At 50.4% G+C, this 16519-nt stretch overlaps 1 protein-coding gene across 1 annotated transcript in view; it reads left to right on the top strand.

The window, feature by feature from the left end:
* Positions 1-16519, top strand: part of GATB (glutamyl-tRNA amidotransferase subunit B) — a 94864-nt gene that overhangs the window by 52889 nt on the left and 25456 nt on the right. The window contains exons 6-9 of the mRNA XM_062199503.1: positions 2606-2719; positions 4823-4907; positions 5592-5636; positions 7514-7703. Coding sequence (XP_062055487.1) covers positions 2606-2719; positions 4823-4907; positions 5592-5636; positions 7514-7703 — 434 coding nt within the window. The remainder of the gene's footprint in view (positions 1-2605; positions 2720-4822; positions 4908-5591; positions 5637-7513; positions 7704-16519) is intronic.

A 16519-nucleotide genomic window follows, 5' to 3' on the forward strand; every position in this document is an offset into this window, starting at 1 on the left:
GATTTAAAAATAGGGGGCTATGCGTGGGCATTTAGCCTAGTGGTTAAGACACTGGTTCTAAGAGGCTCACATCTGGGGCTGGCATTGTGGCACAGTGGGTTAAGCTGCCGCCTGTGACACCGAATCCCGTATTGGAGGGACTCCTGCCACCCACGTGGGAGACCCAGTTGGAGTTCCTGGCTTCTGTTTTGGCCTGGCCCAGCCCTGGCTGTTGTGGCCATTTGGAGAGTGAACAGATGGAAGGTCTTGGTCGGTCTCTCTCTTTATCTCTCTCTCTCTCTCCCTCCCTCCTCTTTCTCACTCTCACTCTGCCTTTCAAATAAATAAAAATCAGTCATAAAAGAATAAAAAAGGCCCACATCCCACATCAGAGTACCTAGGTTCGATTCCCAACTCTGGCTTCCAATTCCAGCCTCCTGCTAATGTGGACTTTGGGAAGCAGCATTGATGGCCTAAGTACTTGGGTCCTTGCCATCCACCTGGGAGACCCTGATTGAGTTCCCAGCTCTGTGCCACTGCCTGGCCATCACAGGCATTTGGGGAGGATGAGCGTTCTCTCTTTCTCTCTCCCTGTCTGCCTCTCAAATAAAAATAAATAAATAAGCTACAAAAGAAATAGGGAACAGCATTTTTGCAGCAATGTTGAGAAGTCAGTGGTGGAGGTGGTTGGCAGTTGCTCCATGGGAAGGCATCATTTCCCTCACCATCAGCTTGCATGACATGTGGAGCTGCAGAGGGGGTGACCTCTTCCCTCTTCCAAGGGTGTGGGTGGAGCGAGGGGAGGTGACAACCGATGATCTTGAACCTGGTGTAGAATTGAGCCCCTGGCTCAGTACTGAGGGAACGACAGTTCCAAAGGTCTCCTTGTCCTGGCATGGATATCATTTTTCTGTTTTATTCTTTTAATATGCTTTTGCTGTGAAATCTTGGAAAGTGAATTTATTCAGCCCAGCAAAACACTCAGGTTTAGCAGATTACATTTTAATTAATAATTATTTTTTGTTCAAAGAGAGAGGGAAAGGCAGAGATCTTCTGTCTGTTGGTTTACTCACCCAAATTACTGCAAGAGCCAGGACTGGGCCCAGCTGAAACCAGGAGCATAGAGCTCCATCCAGATCTCCCACATGGATGGCAGGGACCAGGGTACACGGATCACCTTCCACTGCCTTCCCTGGTACATTAGCAGGAAGCTGGTTTGGAAGTGGAACAGCCAGGACTCAGCCCTGCACTCCCTCCTGTATGCGATGCTGGTGTCACAATAGTGGCTTCGCTGGCTGTTCAACACAACGTAGGCCCCTATGTTTTAATTTAAAAGCCTCCCTAGAAAAAGTAAATCCAGCATTTTGTCTTCTCATTTTGTTGCGTTTTAATGGTTGTAAGTGATTGGAAAGGAGAATTTGAGCTTTGCTTTGCAGGGCGAAAGATGTGATTATTTCCTATCTGTATCTCTCTGTCTTGGGATTTTAACTACCCCCGTACCCCTACCCCGTGCACCTTCCTCAGGAGACTTCTAGCCCTCTCCACAAATCACTTGCTTCTTTTGGGGTTACTCTTCCACATCTATGGGGGCTTTGGGGCAGAAAAACTCTTCCCAGGAAGGTGCAGGCCTCTCTCGGTCCCATCACAGACACCACCCTGGCACATCCGATCAGCCCTGTCCCCGTGCTGCCTCAGTCCTTACAGTGATCGCTAGGATTCAGGGTTGTGTCTGTGGAGGGAAGAGATTGTGACAGCATCCGGAGCAAGGAGGGAGACCCGGATTTCAGCTCTTGCCCTTGAGCTGTGATTTGTCAAGGACTCTCCTAGACGCCATCTGCAGTCACTATTAGAAACCCACCTTCGGCCGGCGCCGTGGCTCAACAGGCTAATCCTCCGCCTTGCGGCACCGGCACACCGGGTTCTAGTCCCGGTCGGGGCACCGATCCTGTCCCGGTTGCCCCTCTTCCAGGCCAGCTCTCTGCTGTGGCCAGGGAGTGCAGTGGAGGATGGCCCAAGTGCTTGGGCTCTGCACCCCATGGGAGACCAGGATAAGCACCTGGCTCCTGCCATCGGAACAGCGCGGTGTGCCGGCCGCAGCGCGCTACCGCGGCGGCCATTGGAGGGTGAACCAACGGCAAAGGAAGACCTTTCTCTCTGTCTCGCTCTCTCACTGTCCACTCTGCCTGTCAAAAAAAAAAAAAAGAAACCCACCTTCGGTTGGAGAGCAGTGTTACCAGGTAGTCATAGTCATTCTGGGGGACCTTTCACTCACCCCAGCTCTGACACTTTTACAAAAAGCATAACCTTGGGACGACGACAGAGCGTCCACTGCAGTAGTGTTGCTGGTACATCCAGAGCGGTCTCCTCTCCGGAGAGTACACAAGCGCACATTTCTGTGGGTACGTACACACGTGCGTGCGCACAGCTCAGACACCTGAGCACTGGCACTCTTCCCAGGGGACAGAAGTCCCAGCCATGTGCTTCAGGACCAGCCGTGCCTTCTCTACAGTTTGGGGAGTGTGACAGCTGGTCCAGTGAGATGTGGCTTCCGTTAATGTACTCCCCACTCTGAGAGGCCGTGTTGTCCTGCAGGCTTTCTAAAGACTCGTCTTTTCTCTTCTTCCAGAGGGCCAGTTGAGAGTGGACGCCAATGTGTCTGTGCACCACCCCGGGGAGCCTTTGGGCGTTCGGACCGAAGTGAAGAATCTAAACAGCATCAGGTTCTTGGCCAAGGCCATAGGTGAGTGTCAGCCATTAATGTCTGATAGACTTCCCCGTAGCAGTTACAAGCCACTCCCAACTTCTCATTGTCATGGTTCTGGGGACTGGGAGGAGGTTATTCTGCTGGCCCCACATCAGGCACTCACTCGTGAGGCTGTAGGAAATTGGCAGGTCGGGTGAAGCAAAGGTCTGCCGCAGCCGTGGCACTGGGGCCTTCATGCTGGAAGTCTGCTGGGCTTCCCTGCCCGTGTGGTCTTTAGTCGCTGCCGAACCTGGGCTTCTGTTTGACAACGGGAGCATTTTAGGAGGGTAAGGCAGAAGCCACAAAGCCCCACACCATGTCATTTTCCAACATGTGGGACTCAAAGCCGCTTGAATTCCAAGCGGAGTCAAGGAGAGGGGAAACAGAGTTCACCTCTTTACAGGAGCATCCTCACAATACAGTGACTGTGTCTTGCCATTTACAGCGGTGTTTTCCTGGCCAGCCTGAATTCTCTGAGGTCACGTTCATTCATTTTAGTTTGGCATGGCTTGACCAAATTGGTGACTATGTTGTGGGTTTTTATGTGCTTTCCTGTTTCTAACATAGATTGTGTGTGCCTGTCCAGTCAAGTATTGGTCTTACTGGTACACATGCCATGGGTACTTCTTTGATGACAGAAGTACAATAATAATAAAAATAGAACAGCTTAGCAAGACAGACATCAGGGTTTTCCTATAGAAATGTGAGTCTGAGAGAGCATCTTAGAAGACCAAAAATATGTTTTAAAGCCAAAGCTATCTGGAGAGGGTGGAGGGAGGGGCTTGAAAGTGCACCCCATGAAGAGTGTGCAGGCAACGAGACAGCTGAGTGTAGATCCAAAATGGGGCTGTAGCTAGATGTTTACTAGACTCCTGGGTCTTGTCAAAAAAAAGTGTTAGAAACAATGCAGAAAAGACGACTCTAGTGTGGGATAAAACCTTAGCAACTGAAGCAGTCTCGGTGAGGGCATTCAGGCTCTAGTTTTCAGGAAGAAGGCATTGAAATGGTGAAGGGAGGAAAGTACGGGGTGGGGAAGGTAGAGGAATTTCCCGTGTGAAGAGACTGAAGAGGATGAAGCTGGTCTCTAAAAGGAGACACGTGCAGTGTTTCTCAAATCATGGAAGGTTTGGGTAAAGGGGAAGCTTGGAACAAACAGAACACAGTCCCATGTTCCCCCTGGTCGCTGGGAGGAGACCTATTACTCTAAGACGTGGTGATGGAAAGCTAAGAAAACAAGCAACTGCTGTGCTTTAGGTAAATTCCTCCAGAATGAGTTACAAAGGCCCCTGGCTTGTGGTTGGCCCTGCCTAACCTCTCGTTCTGTGAGGGACCCTCTGGACCCACAGGCCGAGAATCCCACCTGTGGTCGGAAGAGACCAGAAGAACCAAAGCTTCCCTGTCAGGCTTCCTGGTTCTCAGCCCGTCGTGTTTCATTGCGTTTGTCTCCTGATGTGGGGCCCTTTTGCCATCGTGAGGAAGATGAGTAAAAATAGCCCCTTCTGGGGTTGCTGCTCCCTGGCAGCTCAGAGAAGGGGTTTGGATTTGAGCTAGGCTGGGGAGTTAAGGGGTGGCTCAGGCTGGTCACGTGAGCTTAGCTGTGGCAGCTACCACAGCCTGCCCTTTTGGTGGTGAGGAAGAAGCATGGCACGGTTCTTAACTGTGTTGGATCACAAATCTATTTGAAACAGAATGGAAATTCTGGACCCTCTCCACAGACACACACCCATATTTCGTAAATAATTTCAGGGGATGTAGAATCATTGGAAACCATCTGTGGATCCTAAATGAGAACCTTTTATGGGTCCCAGTCCTAGTTCTGAGTCACTAGACTGAGATATTGGACCTAGGCCTGCTCCTACCTGGGTTGCTTAATCTCTCTGAACCTGAGTCTTCTCCAAAGATGAGGAGTGGGACCTGTGCAGCCCTTTTCAGCACGTTTCTGTGATGGCAGTGAGGGGCACATACAGCTCAGGAAGCAAGGGTTATTATATGCTGATTTTTTTTTTTTTACTTGACGATTGAGAAAGGTTTCTAATTATTGCTTGAGTGGATGAAAGGTATAATCAAAACATGATGCTAAGTAAATTGTGCTTTTCATAGACTATGAAATCCAGCGGCAAATCAGTGAGCTTGAGAATGGAGGTGAAATTCTGAATGAGACTCGCTCGTTTGATTACAAGCTGGGGTGAGTTTGCATCCATTAAGTGGGGGCCCGAGGGTCTGGGCTCAGCTACAGACCAGCCTGGTGGCCTTGAAGCAAACACTTAGCTTCTCTCATTTCAGCTTCCTCACTACCGGGAAACGACATGCCCTGTCGGGTGTTAAGGGTTTACTTTTTCCCAGGCTTGTAATAAATGCTTTGTCTTGGGTCCTGGCCCTTTGCCTTGCTTCTGGCTCACCTGCTTCGTGGCAAGAATCTTTACTTCCTCAAATAATCTCTCAGATCTCTACCAGCTTAAGCTAGAGGTCGAAGACAGCAAAGACCTGGCTATGGAGATGCCTTTGTTGTTTAGCTAACTTTGATCCTAATTTTCCTGACTCTGAATTGTAAGGATTTTATAGTCTACGCAGAATACTGAAAAAAGCTCAAAAGCGTAGAGTTTGAAAAGGTGGCTAAAAGCCTGGAAGCACTGAAGCAGTTTCTTTTCTTTTTAATTACCACTCTGTCCTTTATTTCTGTTTTTTTATTTTTGTTTATTTCTCTGTCCTTTATTACTGTTTTTAAAAGGAGTCACGTAAGTGTCTCCTGTGGAAGCCTGATGAACTTGAGTTTGCCCGTGTCCCTTACTAGAAGGGGAAACCTGCTCTGCATCTAGATAGGTCAGTGCTGTGTGCAGTGTGCGTCTCACATCTTCTTTACCTGTTGCAGGTGCACTGTGCCAATGAGAGACAAAGAAGGAAAACAAGACTACAGGTAATTGCTGCTCGTGTCAAAATGCCGCGACATATGTGGAGTTGGGGCGTGTTTCACATCCGGTTACAGATCAGCTTAATGATCCTGGACAGGGGCTGCTTGCGGTGGTGTTGTTCCAGGATGGAAAGCTGAGGCTTTCTATTTTTTGTGTCCTTGAGAGAAGAACTATTTTCTTGATAAACTGGCATCTGGGTGCCTCGTGTGGTGGCATGCAGCTGTTGGAAAACACGTGTTCACTCTTCGTGTCCAGGTAGTCAGCATTGAGCTGAGAGAATGGCAGTGGGGGTTGGGTTGGAGGCTGTTGTACTTACAGTCAGTGACAGACGCACTGCTGTCTTGAGAGCAGACACGTTCCCAGACATGCCCGTGGTAGTTCCTTTCAGACCTCAAACGCTGCTGTTTCATTGATAAACGAAGCTTACTACGAGGGGCGCAGGTACAGCCACTAGCGAGCATAGGCTTCAGATAAATTGAGCCTTTTATTTTTTCCCACTGAGTTGAGCAGTTTGCAAAGATCGAAGTTTCTTAAGCAGCACAGTTGTTGAGTGGAGCCCACTTTGCCTGATGAAGTGCAGGAAGGTGGGTGTGTAGCTCTTGGCTGTCAGTGAGGACCAAACAGAGCACTGTGCTGTGGGAGAGAAGAGACTCGTTGAAGTCCCTAGAGTGAAGTTCACCAAGAACTCCTGCCCTGCGTCTGTCAGAGTGACGATTTCTGTTCCTGTGATCGGAACCCCCTTGGTTTTCATGGCTGCTCCCTCCCCTGTCGCTGCTGTACTCTGAGCGTGGAGTGTGGCTTTGAACTCAGCCAGCAGCTCCAGTGCGGCCCCGCCCGTGTGTGGACGGGAGTTGCAGGACGCCTCCCTCTGGCTCCCTCCTGCCTTCAGAAGGCAGGCTGATTCATAGCGGAGCCTCGGCATTGAGGTGATGGATGGCTTGCCCCTCTGATCTATTACCTTCCAGCTGCCATTTGTTGTGCATTATTCTGCATTTACATAAGTTCTTTGTCAAGTGTGGGCAGAAAGAAAACGCTAGTACTGGAATAGAGCAGAGGGAAGGGACATCTTTGTTTCACAGGATTATGTGCGGTGGTCTAGCGGCCACACGGCCACAGTGTTGAACAATTCAGTGTTTTTAGGGCAGTTTCAGGTTGACCAAAACTCAGCGGAAAGTACAGAGCATTCTCATATGCTCCCTTCCCCGCCCCTGCCCCTCCCAGATTCTGTTACTAACGTTGTATGTTAGAGTGGTAGGTGGTTTGCTACCACGATAAACCACAGTGTGTATCAGGCTCCAGTCTCTGGGATGTGACATGGCTGTGAGGGCTGTAACGCCGCACCCACCAGCACGGTGCCATACCTGCCGGCTCACTGCCCTAAAAAAAGCCCTGCGCTCCACCTGTGCACCCCTCCTCCACCCCACCACCTTCCACACTGAGGCAAAAGCCTTCCATTTGTTTCATTTCTTCAAGACGGAAAGTTGCCCCCCCCCCCTTTTAATTTTTCTTTTATTGCGCAAGTACTGCTAAGAGGCAGTAGAAATTAAGAATGGAGGACTGGGCTCTTTCTTCCAACTACAGCGTTCTTGTTTGGTTCTGTTGTTTCCGGGCATTGCGGATATATCCTTCACCCGCAGTCGTAAACAGTAGTGTGGCTTCCACGCCAGGTCCTGCTCGTTCCACTCATCATTATGTAAGCAGGGAGTGGGCAGTGTGGTGGCTTAGACACTTGTGTGGAGACTGTCCTTGGAGACAGAATTGATCCTGTAGGACATGAGAAAGTAACGTGGCACGGAAGCATTCGGATTCCAGGTAGATTGTTTTTTTTTCCTTGTGAAACCAAGTACTCCAGCTTCAGGCCCCATCTCCTCTCTCGGCCCAGGTTTATGCCAGAACCCAACCTGCCTCCCCTGCTGCTCTACGACTCCACGTGTCTGCCTGCAGGCGCCGACCCCCAGCAAGTGATCGATATCGACCGGATCTGGGAGACGCTCCCCGAGCTCCCGAGCGAGACGCGGGAGAGGCTGGTTCAGCAGTACGGGATGCTGCCCGAGCACAGCTTCACTCTGCTGGTACGCACTGATGGGGCTCGAACAAACCCAGCTAGGCAGACAGCGGGCCGCTGTGGCCCGGAGTGGAGTGGGCAGGGCGCCGCGGCTCTACTCCAGGTGCTTCTGGGAAGAATGGGCATTGTAACCGTTGCTCCCTACCCCCTATGCCAGGTGTGCTCCTGGTAAAACCAGAAGAGGGAGCAGAATCTGGCATTCATGATTTCTTGTGCGTGGACATGAACAGCCGCTCACAGCAGCTGCACTGACGCTGTGAAGCGAGGATCCCCCGTGAGCCTGCAGGATGGCAGAACATCAGTGTCGGACCACGCAGGGGCGGGCGGGAGGCGGGGGTCTCCAAACCTGCCAGTGGTTTTGCTGCCTGTGGGAGGAAACTTTATTCCACACCAAGTGCTGAGAACCCTGACTGGGAGCCTCTGTCCTTTGAGGCTGGCCGAAGCATCTGAAGGAGCCGGTAGACAACCAGACAGCGTTCAGCGCTGTTTGGGGATTTTCCATCCTCTTCAGAGCTGCTTGGGGCTTTGCGGTTTTCTTTGTCAGGCAGCACTGGAGTGCCGCGGCATCAGCGAGGGGAGCGTTTTGTCACAGTTGTCTTCTTCCTGTCTGGGAGGGAGGAAGCGGAAAGTGCTGCTCTTCTGCCTCTCAGGGCTGCCACACTTGCCTTCTGCAGCAGCAGGCTCTGTGGGGGCTTTTTAAATGGCCAGTAATACCTCTGTAGGAGCGCAGCAATTCAACACGAGGGGACTGCAGAAGCTTCATGGAAAATGGAATTAAGAGACGTTTATTTTGGTGCAAAAAAAAAAATTGGAAATCCATGCATAGCTTTTTCATAATACACAGTTTCCAGGAACTTTTTGAAGTCCCTGTTGTATGCATGAATTTAAAGATATTTTTGTACCAAAATAAGCTTAACACCATTTTCAATGGACTTTTTAACATACCCTTGTATTTTTATTTATATGCTTTAACAATGGCAACCTAGCAGTTTCTGGTGCAGAATAGGCAATCAAATGTGTGTTGAATGACAGACTTTTTTTTTAACCATTTTAAAACATTTTTGATTACCTGCTGGCGCCGCGGCTCACTAGGCTAATCCTCCGCCTTGCGGCGCCGGCACACCGGGTTCTAGTCCCGGTTGGGGCGCCGGATTCTGTCCCGGTTGCCCCTCTTCCAGGCCAGCTCTCTGCTGTGGCCAGGGAGTGCAGCGGAGGATGGCCCAAGTGCTTGGGCCCTGCACCCCATAGGAAACCAGGATAAGCACCTGGCTCCTGCCATCGGATCAGCGCGGTGCGCCAGCCACAGCGCGCCAGCCGCGGTGGCCATTGGAGGGTGAACCAACGGCAAAGGAAGACCTTTCTCTCTGTGTCTCTCTCTCTCACTGTCCACTCTGCCTGTCAAAAAAAAAAATTTTTTTTTTGATTACCCTGTAGCACTTGTCCATTTTTATGGAGTATAGAGCATTATTTCAACTTGTGCATCATAGCTCATGAAACCAGGCAACTGGGCTTTCCGCCTCCTTATCTTGCCTTTGTGTTTGGAGCCTGCCAGGTCCTCTCTTCCGGTTCTTCCCACAGAACACCAGACAGCCTTGTGCCCTGTGGGTGCCCCCATCCCCTACCGTGGAGCACTTGAACTTGTTACTTCTGTCTCACTGAGTTGGTATCCACTGTCCAACCTCCTCCCAGCCGAGTCCCTAGTCATCTCATCACTCTTCTACTTCAGATGGACTTTTTTTTTTAAGCTCCACCTTTGAGAGAGGACATGCCGTATCTGTGTGTCTGTGTCTTGCTTATTTCATGTTACATGATGTCCCATTGCATTCGTTTTGCTGTAGGAATGATTACTCTTTGTCATCCATAAGCAGCTACTGGGAGAAGTGTGTATCCAGAGAGCCTCACGTGAAAACTCCGCTTTCTAATGATGGTTAGGTGTGGTCGGCTGTTTCCTGGCGCCTCAGACCGAGGTGCTGGTGCCAGGTGCGGGCTGCTGTTGCACCTTATCCACACCTCTGTGGCCACGACATCCGCGGTGCATTCAGTATTTGTTAGTGTATCTGTCGAACATCTTGGGGACAAGGGCTGTTGCATCCTCTGTGTTCCGTTCTCTCTGATGAGCACGGCAGCCGTGCTGAAAGCCAGGTCTTGGGCTCTGAGAGTCAGTCCAGAGCACTTCTGAGCCTGAAGCTTCCATCCAGTGTGCTGTTTTCCCTAGGCGGATATCCCAGACTGAACGTAGTCGTACACATCTCCTCCCCGCCCCCCATACCAGCCCCTGTCAAGACTGCTTGGATATCTGGCCCACTTGAGCTAAATACCAAGCCTGCAGCCGGATTATGTAGGTGATGGATCCGGCTGCTGAGCCTCAAAAACCTCAGGTGCCCTCTCGGTGGCATGTGGCCACCTGGACAAAGGCCAGCCCCTCAAGGTGGTGTGGGATGAACAGGGTTTCCTGACTGTTTCTTTACTCCAGTCTGAGTTTAGAGAAGTCACTGAATGAAACATTAAAAGTTAGCTTTGTGTATCGGCCTTATCCATAAGAGAAGTCAGAGAACCCTCGGACTCTCCTCTCGGCACAGCCGTTTCTGCTCCAGGCTTCAGAGGGCAGCTGTGCAGGGTTGTTGTGTTCCGCCTTGACGGGTGAGGGCGGACATGTTTACATTTGTGTGTGTGTCCGTCTTCATTCCTGGCTCCTTCACGGTGCCACACTGAGGTAGGCCCTGTGTTAGCGTTCGGTAGGGGTGGCGAACGGGTAAGTGTGTGATTTCTCAGTTAAAGGCCCTGTTCAGGGAAGCCCACTTTCGTTAGCATCTTGAGTAGCAGGTACAGAGACAAGAACAAAGATACTTTAAAAGGTGTGATTTTTTTTTTTTTTTTTTTTTTTACTTTTAAGAGTTTATGTGTAGCTCCTTCAAAAAGTTCATGGAGAAATGCAGTTAGAAGTTATTTTGGTACAAAATAATTTTGAAACCCATGCATAGTGTTTTCATCCTGCATTTTCCCAGGAGCTTTTTAAAGACCGCTTGTATGTGGAGAGGCCCCTACAGGTAACCAGGCCCCCCGGTAGGTCATTCTAGAGAGCTGCGTAATGTACGCTGGGAACGCAGAGCAGGTTGTGAGTAACTCGGTTGAGACAAAAAGGGGAAGCTTCAAGAAGGAAGCTGTTTCTTAGCTATTTTTTTTAAAGGATTTATCTTTTGATACCTTATAAACCTTATTTTTATCACTTGCAGATAATGTATTAGCTCATTAGTGGTTTGTTTTTCAAAGGGGCTGGTACTTGACATGTCCAGGATGAGAATAAGACAAGAGAGGGATGGCAAGAGAATGACTCAGACAAATTGTTTTCCTGAAATGAGGCAGCCTGAGCCCTTTATGACTTTGTAATCATTGGAAGCTGAGTTACTCATAACACAACCAAAAATGATATGGTCGTGGTTTTTCCAGCCTTCATCAGAAACACAACAGATTGCTGAGAAGGGCAGATGCACAAATCTAATGAACCATCTTTCAATTTAAAGAGTGCCCAGGAGTATTCATTAAATAAATAGCAGTGGTGGAGGTGTGCTTCACAGAGCTTCAGCTCCATGCTGCAAGCCTTAGGATAGCTTATTAAATTAAGCATCATGCACATGCCCACCCCCCACACACACACACCTAACGCACAAATACTGAGAAGCTTCAGAATTTAACCCTAGTCTGGAATTTCTCTTGGCATTTTATTGTTCAGTAGCCACTGCATTATGTATTTTTAAAATTTTTATTTATTTTCATTTTTATTTGAAACAGAGACAGAGATGGATGGAGAGCGAGCTTCCATCCACTGGTTCACTCCCCAGATGGCTGCAACATACAGGGCTAGGGCAGGTTAAAGCCAGGATCCAGAACTGTCTGGGTCTCCCACCTTGGCGGCAGGGAGTCAAGCAGTTGAGCTGTCAGCTGCCATCTCTCGGGGCACAGGGGGCACAGTAGCAAGAAGCTGGATCAGAAGAGGAGTTGCACTCCAGTGGGGGTCAGGATGCCCACACCCTGAGCAGCAGCTCCACTGCTGCGCCACTTGCCCACCCTGAGCTATGTATTTATTTATTTTTTTTTGACAGGCAGAGTGGACAGTGAGAGAGACAGAGAGAAAGGTCTTCCTTTTTTCCGTTGGTTCACCCTCCAATGGCCGCTGCGGCTGGCGCACTGTGCTGATCCGAAGCCAGGAGCCAGGTGCTTCTCCTGGTCTCCCATACAGGTGCAGGGCCCAAGGACTTGGGCCATCCTCCACTGCACTCCCAGGCCACAGCAGAGAGCTGGCCTGGAAGAGGGGCAACCGGGACTAGAACCCAGGGTGCATGTGCCGCCAGCGGAGGATTAGCCTATAGAGCCACGGCGCTGGCCAAACTCTGTATTTTTAACATGACCGTTGATATTGCTAGCAGTCCACACTCCAGGGTCTGCTGTAAGACCTGGCACGCAGTAGGTACTCAGCAGCTGGGTGAGGGCATGAACGGGACACCATTTAGTGCCCATGAAAATCCTGGTAGAACTCATGTCCCTGACAAAAGCACCCCTGTTTCCAGAGGCCAGATACATCAACCGCTCTTTGACAACTCAGCAGATCTTAAGATAGTACCTGTTTTGTTGATCTCTGAACAAGAAAACCTGAAATGCCACCCCACGTACTGTGACCATATGCAAATCATTGGTCTGACTCTTAGATTCTGAACTGGTTTCTTGGGCATTAAATCAAATCTACTTTCTGATTTTTTTCTCCTAGGCCCTCCTGATAATGCTCTCACAAAAGAAAATTCGTGTTACTGTTTTTTCCTCCGGCCATAATAAATGACTTGGCTCACCTGAAACTTCAACCTCTTTAGCTAATCTTGCTTCCTTATCTTATGTCAAATTGCCTTGCTTTCTGACTTAATTTGCAAAGATTAAGGAATAGAAATGCGGAGGCTAAGACCCAGGTATTAGGACTCTGAAAAATGAGAGATTCTAATATCACAATGAGTCTGTCTCTGAGCCAGTGTACCCCAGAGTAATTATCAGACTGATCAGGGTTATGTGCGTGTGCATTTTTCTTTCTTTTTTAAGAAAAGACTTGTGATGGAGAGACAAACAGAGCTGCCATCTGCTGGCTCATTCCCCAAACGCCTGTTACGGTCTGCACTGGGCCAGGACCAAAGCCAGTACCCGGGAACTCCATCCGGGTCTCTCACATGGGTGGCAGGGCCCCAGCTACTTGAGCCGTTATCTGCCACCTTCCAGGGTCTGCGTTAGCAGGAAGCTAGAGTCAGGCCCGAGTACTCTGGTGTAGGATGCAGGTATCTCAAGTACTAGGCTGCACCCACCCCTGTGACTCCTGGGAGTGTATTTTTCTTTGCAAAATTTTCCCAGGCCAATTTCTGATTTTTTTTTTTTTTTAGATTTATTTATTCATTTGAAAGGCAGAGTTACAGAGAGAGATCTGCTATCTGCTAGTTCACTCCCGAAATGGCAGCAATGACTAGGGCTAGGCCAGCCTGAAGCCAGGAGCCAGGAGCTTCTTCTGCGTCTCCCACCATCCTCTGCTGCCTTCCTAGGCACATTAGCAGGGAGCGGGAAGTGGAGCAGCCAGGACACAAACCGGCGGCCATCTGGGATGCCGGCCCTGCAGGCCATGGCTTAACCCTCTGCACCACAGCGCCACCCCGAGGCCAGTTTCTGTGGAAGCATCCCTTCTTCACCTCCATGCCTTACTTCAGTCAGGAAGCGCAGAGGAAGCGTGGCCATCTGCCTAAGCAGCACTTAAGAGGCTGCTTGCTCACGGCTCGCCCCGCAGCAGGCAGCTGGTACTTTAGATTCATCCTCATTGCAGCCCTCTGCTGCACATCCTGGCGCTCTCCCTTCTGACAGACGAGGAAACAAAACCGCTTCGGTTAAGGAACTTGCCAAGCCTGTGTTGGAGCCGGGTCCTGCCCAGACTGAGGTCAGGGCCCAGGCTCCTTATTCCTAAGTCCCACAACCTGCTTGCTTATAAATCGAGTGACAGTGCCAAGCAGGAATTAGGATTTTAGTTAGTTGCTGTTTGGGATCGCTTTTGTTTCATTAGCAGAGAAAGGGGAGTTTTTGTGTTCATGCTTTTACACAGGTCCACTAATGTGTCATCAGGCGTGGTCATGGGACGTAGGTTCCTTTAAAAATCTTGACCACTCCTGGGGGTTTTGGAAGGTTCCAGGCTGCCCTGCGGGGGGGGGGGGGGGAATAAGCTGCTGTCTGGTGAATATGGAGAAACCAGTCAGCCCCTACGAGAAGCAGAAATCATGTCTTGTTTTCCAAGTGGAAAAATTAAGTCAGAAAAATAATGCGAGCCGTCCTGTGCAGGTTTTATTTATGCGTTTCTTCAACCTTGCACCGGAGGTACTCGGCTCCCCTTGTCGAAGTCCTTGCAGAGTTTACCACAGAAGGCGGGGTTTGTGGGATGCTCCGCCTGGGGCCGCCTGTCATTCAGCCTGGCGCGTGGTAGGCGCTTGGTGCAGCCCAGCTGGGCGCTCCCAGGGTAGCAGCCTGTGTGTGAAGTCAGCAAAGGGAAAGATGCGACTCATCTTGCGCTACACACCCCCCGTTAGTGTTTCTGGAGGGCTGGTCACGCTTGTCACAGTGCCCTGTGCCTCCTGGCTCTGCCAGGTTGCTCTTAACTTCCGAAGCAGCACAGGGAAATGGGCTACAGCGCTGACAGAGGGACAGCCTCCCCATTCCGTCCTGCCCCTGACACTTCGGAACTGGGAGGGCTGTACAAGGGCAGCCCGAGCTGTTGATCCGCCCTCGTGGAAGAGGAGGAGATGGCTCACCGGCCCTAAAGATGGCAGACACTACAGAGGCTTCATCGAATCTTTTAAAAAGCCACATTGGCCATGCAGAGGCCACGCTGGCAGGGAAGAGAGCAGTGACAGCAAGCCGCGTGCCAACGCAGTTCATCTGGGGCCACACGGCAGGATTTTCGGGAAATGCAGTGTGTATAGGTCAGTGTGGCTGTGACTCGGGAATCCGTGGCCCGTGTGCCGCACGAGTGTGCCTGCTCTGTGTTCAGCCTCGAGACGTGGCGTCTCACCTGCACAGCTTCATTTCCTCCAGCCGGCTCTTCCCCATCCGAAGTCCTTTGTTTCTGACATCCCGTAAAAGGTTAAGGTGTCTCCGAGGGACAGAGAGATGGAAAAGCTCTCAGGACTACCGTTGGCTGTTAAACAGATTGCTGTTTGCGAGTTTGATGTTAAGTCCCTAGTAAGGAAGAAATGGCCTGCTTTGCTTTCTGGACGAACTGCCTATAAAATAATGATAAATAGCTATGTGTCCCATATGTAGTACTCCTGTAAAGCTAATAGTTTGAAGTGGTATTGGACACCGTATTGACTGGCTCGAGGCAGCACTCACCTTCCAACCACTGTTGAAGGAAAATCCATTTGGTCAACATTGTCACGCACCATATTTCAGCTCCATGCAGCTTTCAAAATTGATTTTATTTTTCATTTTATAAATTGTATCCAGTGCTTGCCGGCTTGAGGGTACTTGGACAGTTACTCTACACATTGGAAAAAAAAAATGACCGATGTTTTGTGGTGGTAAAGCTGAATAAGAAGGTGCATCTTCTAACTGCAGCCCTGTACCGCCACAGCCCCTTTGGTTCACATGCAGGTGGCAAGAGGCTGGTCACTGGGGAGGGAGCCTTATGGCCCCTCCGGAACCTGCCTATTATGGAGAAAACACAGGAAGGAGAGAGTGCTCAGCTTCAGGGACCTGGGAGGGATTCCGTCCCCAAGCCATCCCCAAACCCAATTTCCTGTTTGTGTAACAGTTTCCTATTTCTGGGCAAATAAAATGCGTGATTTCCGGATTCAGGCAGGGTTTGGGGGGAGATGAGCGAATGCACGGCACCCTTCAGCCTCATTGCTGTCAGCGGCTGGTACACAGAGGTGGTTTTAGGGCCACTGAAATGTGTCCCTTAACAACCAGTGGCCTTCTTGACGAGCCGCTTCCTGTGTCCCACGGTTGCCCGTCCTGTCTTTTTACCATGCCGTCAGCTTCTCTTAGCTTAATTAGGTGTGCTTTGATTATTCAAGGGAAAATCTTACTCCCAAATTGGTTTTCCCCAACACCCCTCCTAGAGGTAGCGCATCTCAGAGAATGTCAACTCATTTTCACATTATTCTCAACGCTCCCTGTGTGGAACCGGTGGCCTGGGTTGCATTCAAGAGAGGTACGAGAGTGCTTCCTGGAAACCGTGCAAGTGAAACTGTCGGATGTTCTCCTGTTCAGGGCCTCCCGAGCCTGCTGAGAACAGGACTCCGAGGTGGAAATTGTGGGGAGCTAAGCTGAACCCGGGACCTCTAGCTGTGCGCCTTGAGCGCAGGCTGCAGAGCCGACCCTCGGGCTGTGGATCAGTGGCAGTGACGAGGCGGGTTCCAGATGCACGTGCAGGGCCGCGCCTCCTTGCCAGCTCACGCTGCCAGTGCACTCCCTCGGCTCCTCCACTGAAGAGTCCTCACTCGATGGGCAATTTTCCTGCCCACAGGAGCACTGCTGGAAGGTTTTCCCAGCGCATCTGTTTCCATGAAAAGCAGCAGGGGCCCAGTCACATCACAGCCCCACTGAACCTGCCCGTCTGTAATGTTGCCCTAATTTCCGCCTTCTGGCCCAAACCCGTTGCTCTCCAGACCTCTTTACTGCACCTCCACCCCCAAAACCAGCATTTGCTGTGGTTTCTTAGGGCCCTTTTTGTAGTATAGTCGTGGGGTTTGAGTTTTGGTTTTCTCGCTTTGCAAGGAGTGAATGCGCAGGAATGCCCAGGAACAAGAGCAT

Source organism: Lepus europaeus, chromosome 8 (genome assembly GCF_033115175.1).
Source record: "Lepus europaeus isolate LE1 chromosome 8, mLepTim1.pri, whole genome shotgun sequence".
NCBI lineage: Eukaryota > Metazoa > Chordata > Mammalia > Lagomorpha > Leporidae > Lepus > Lepus europaeus.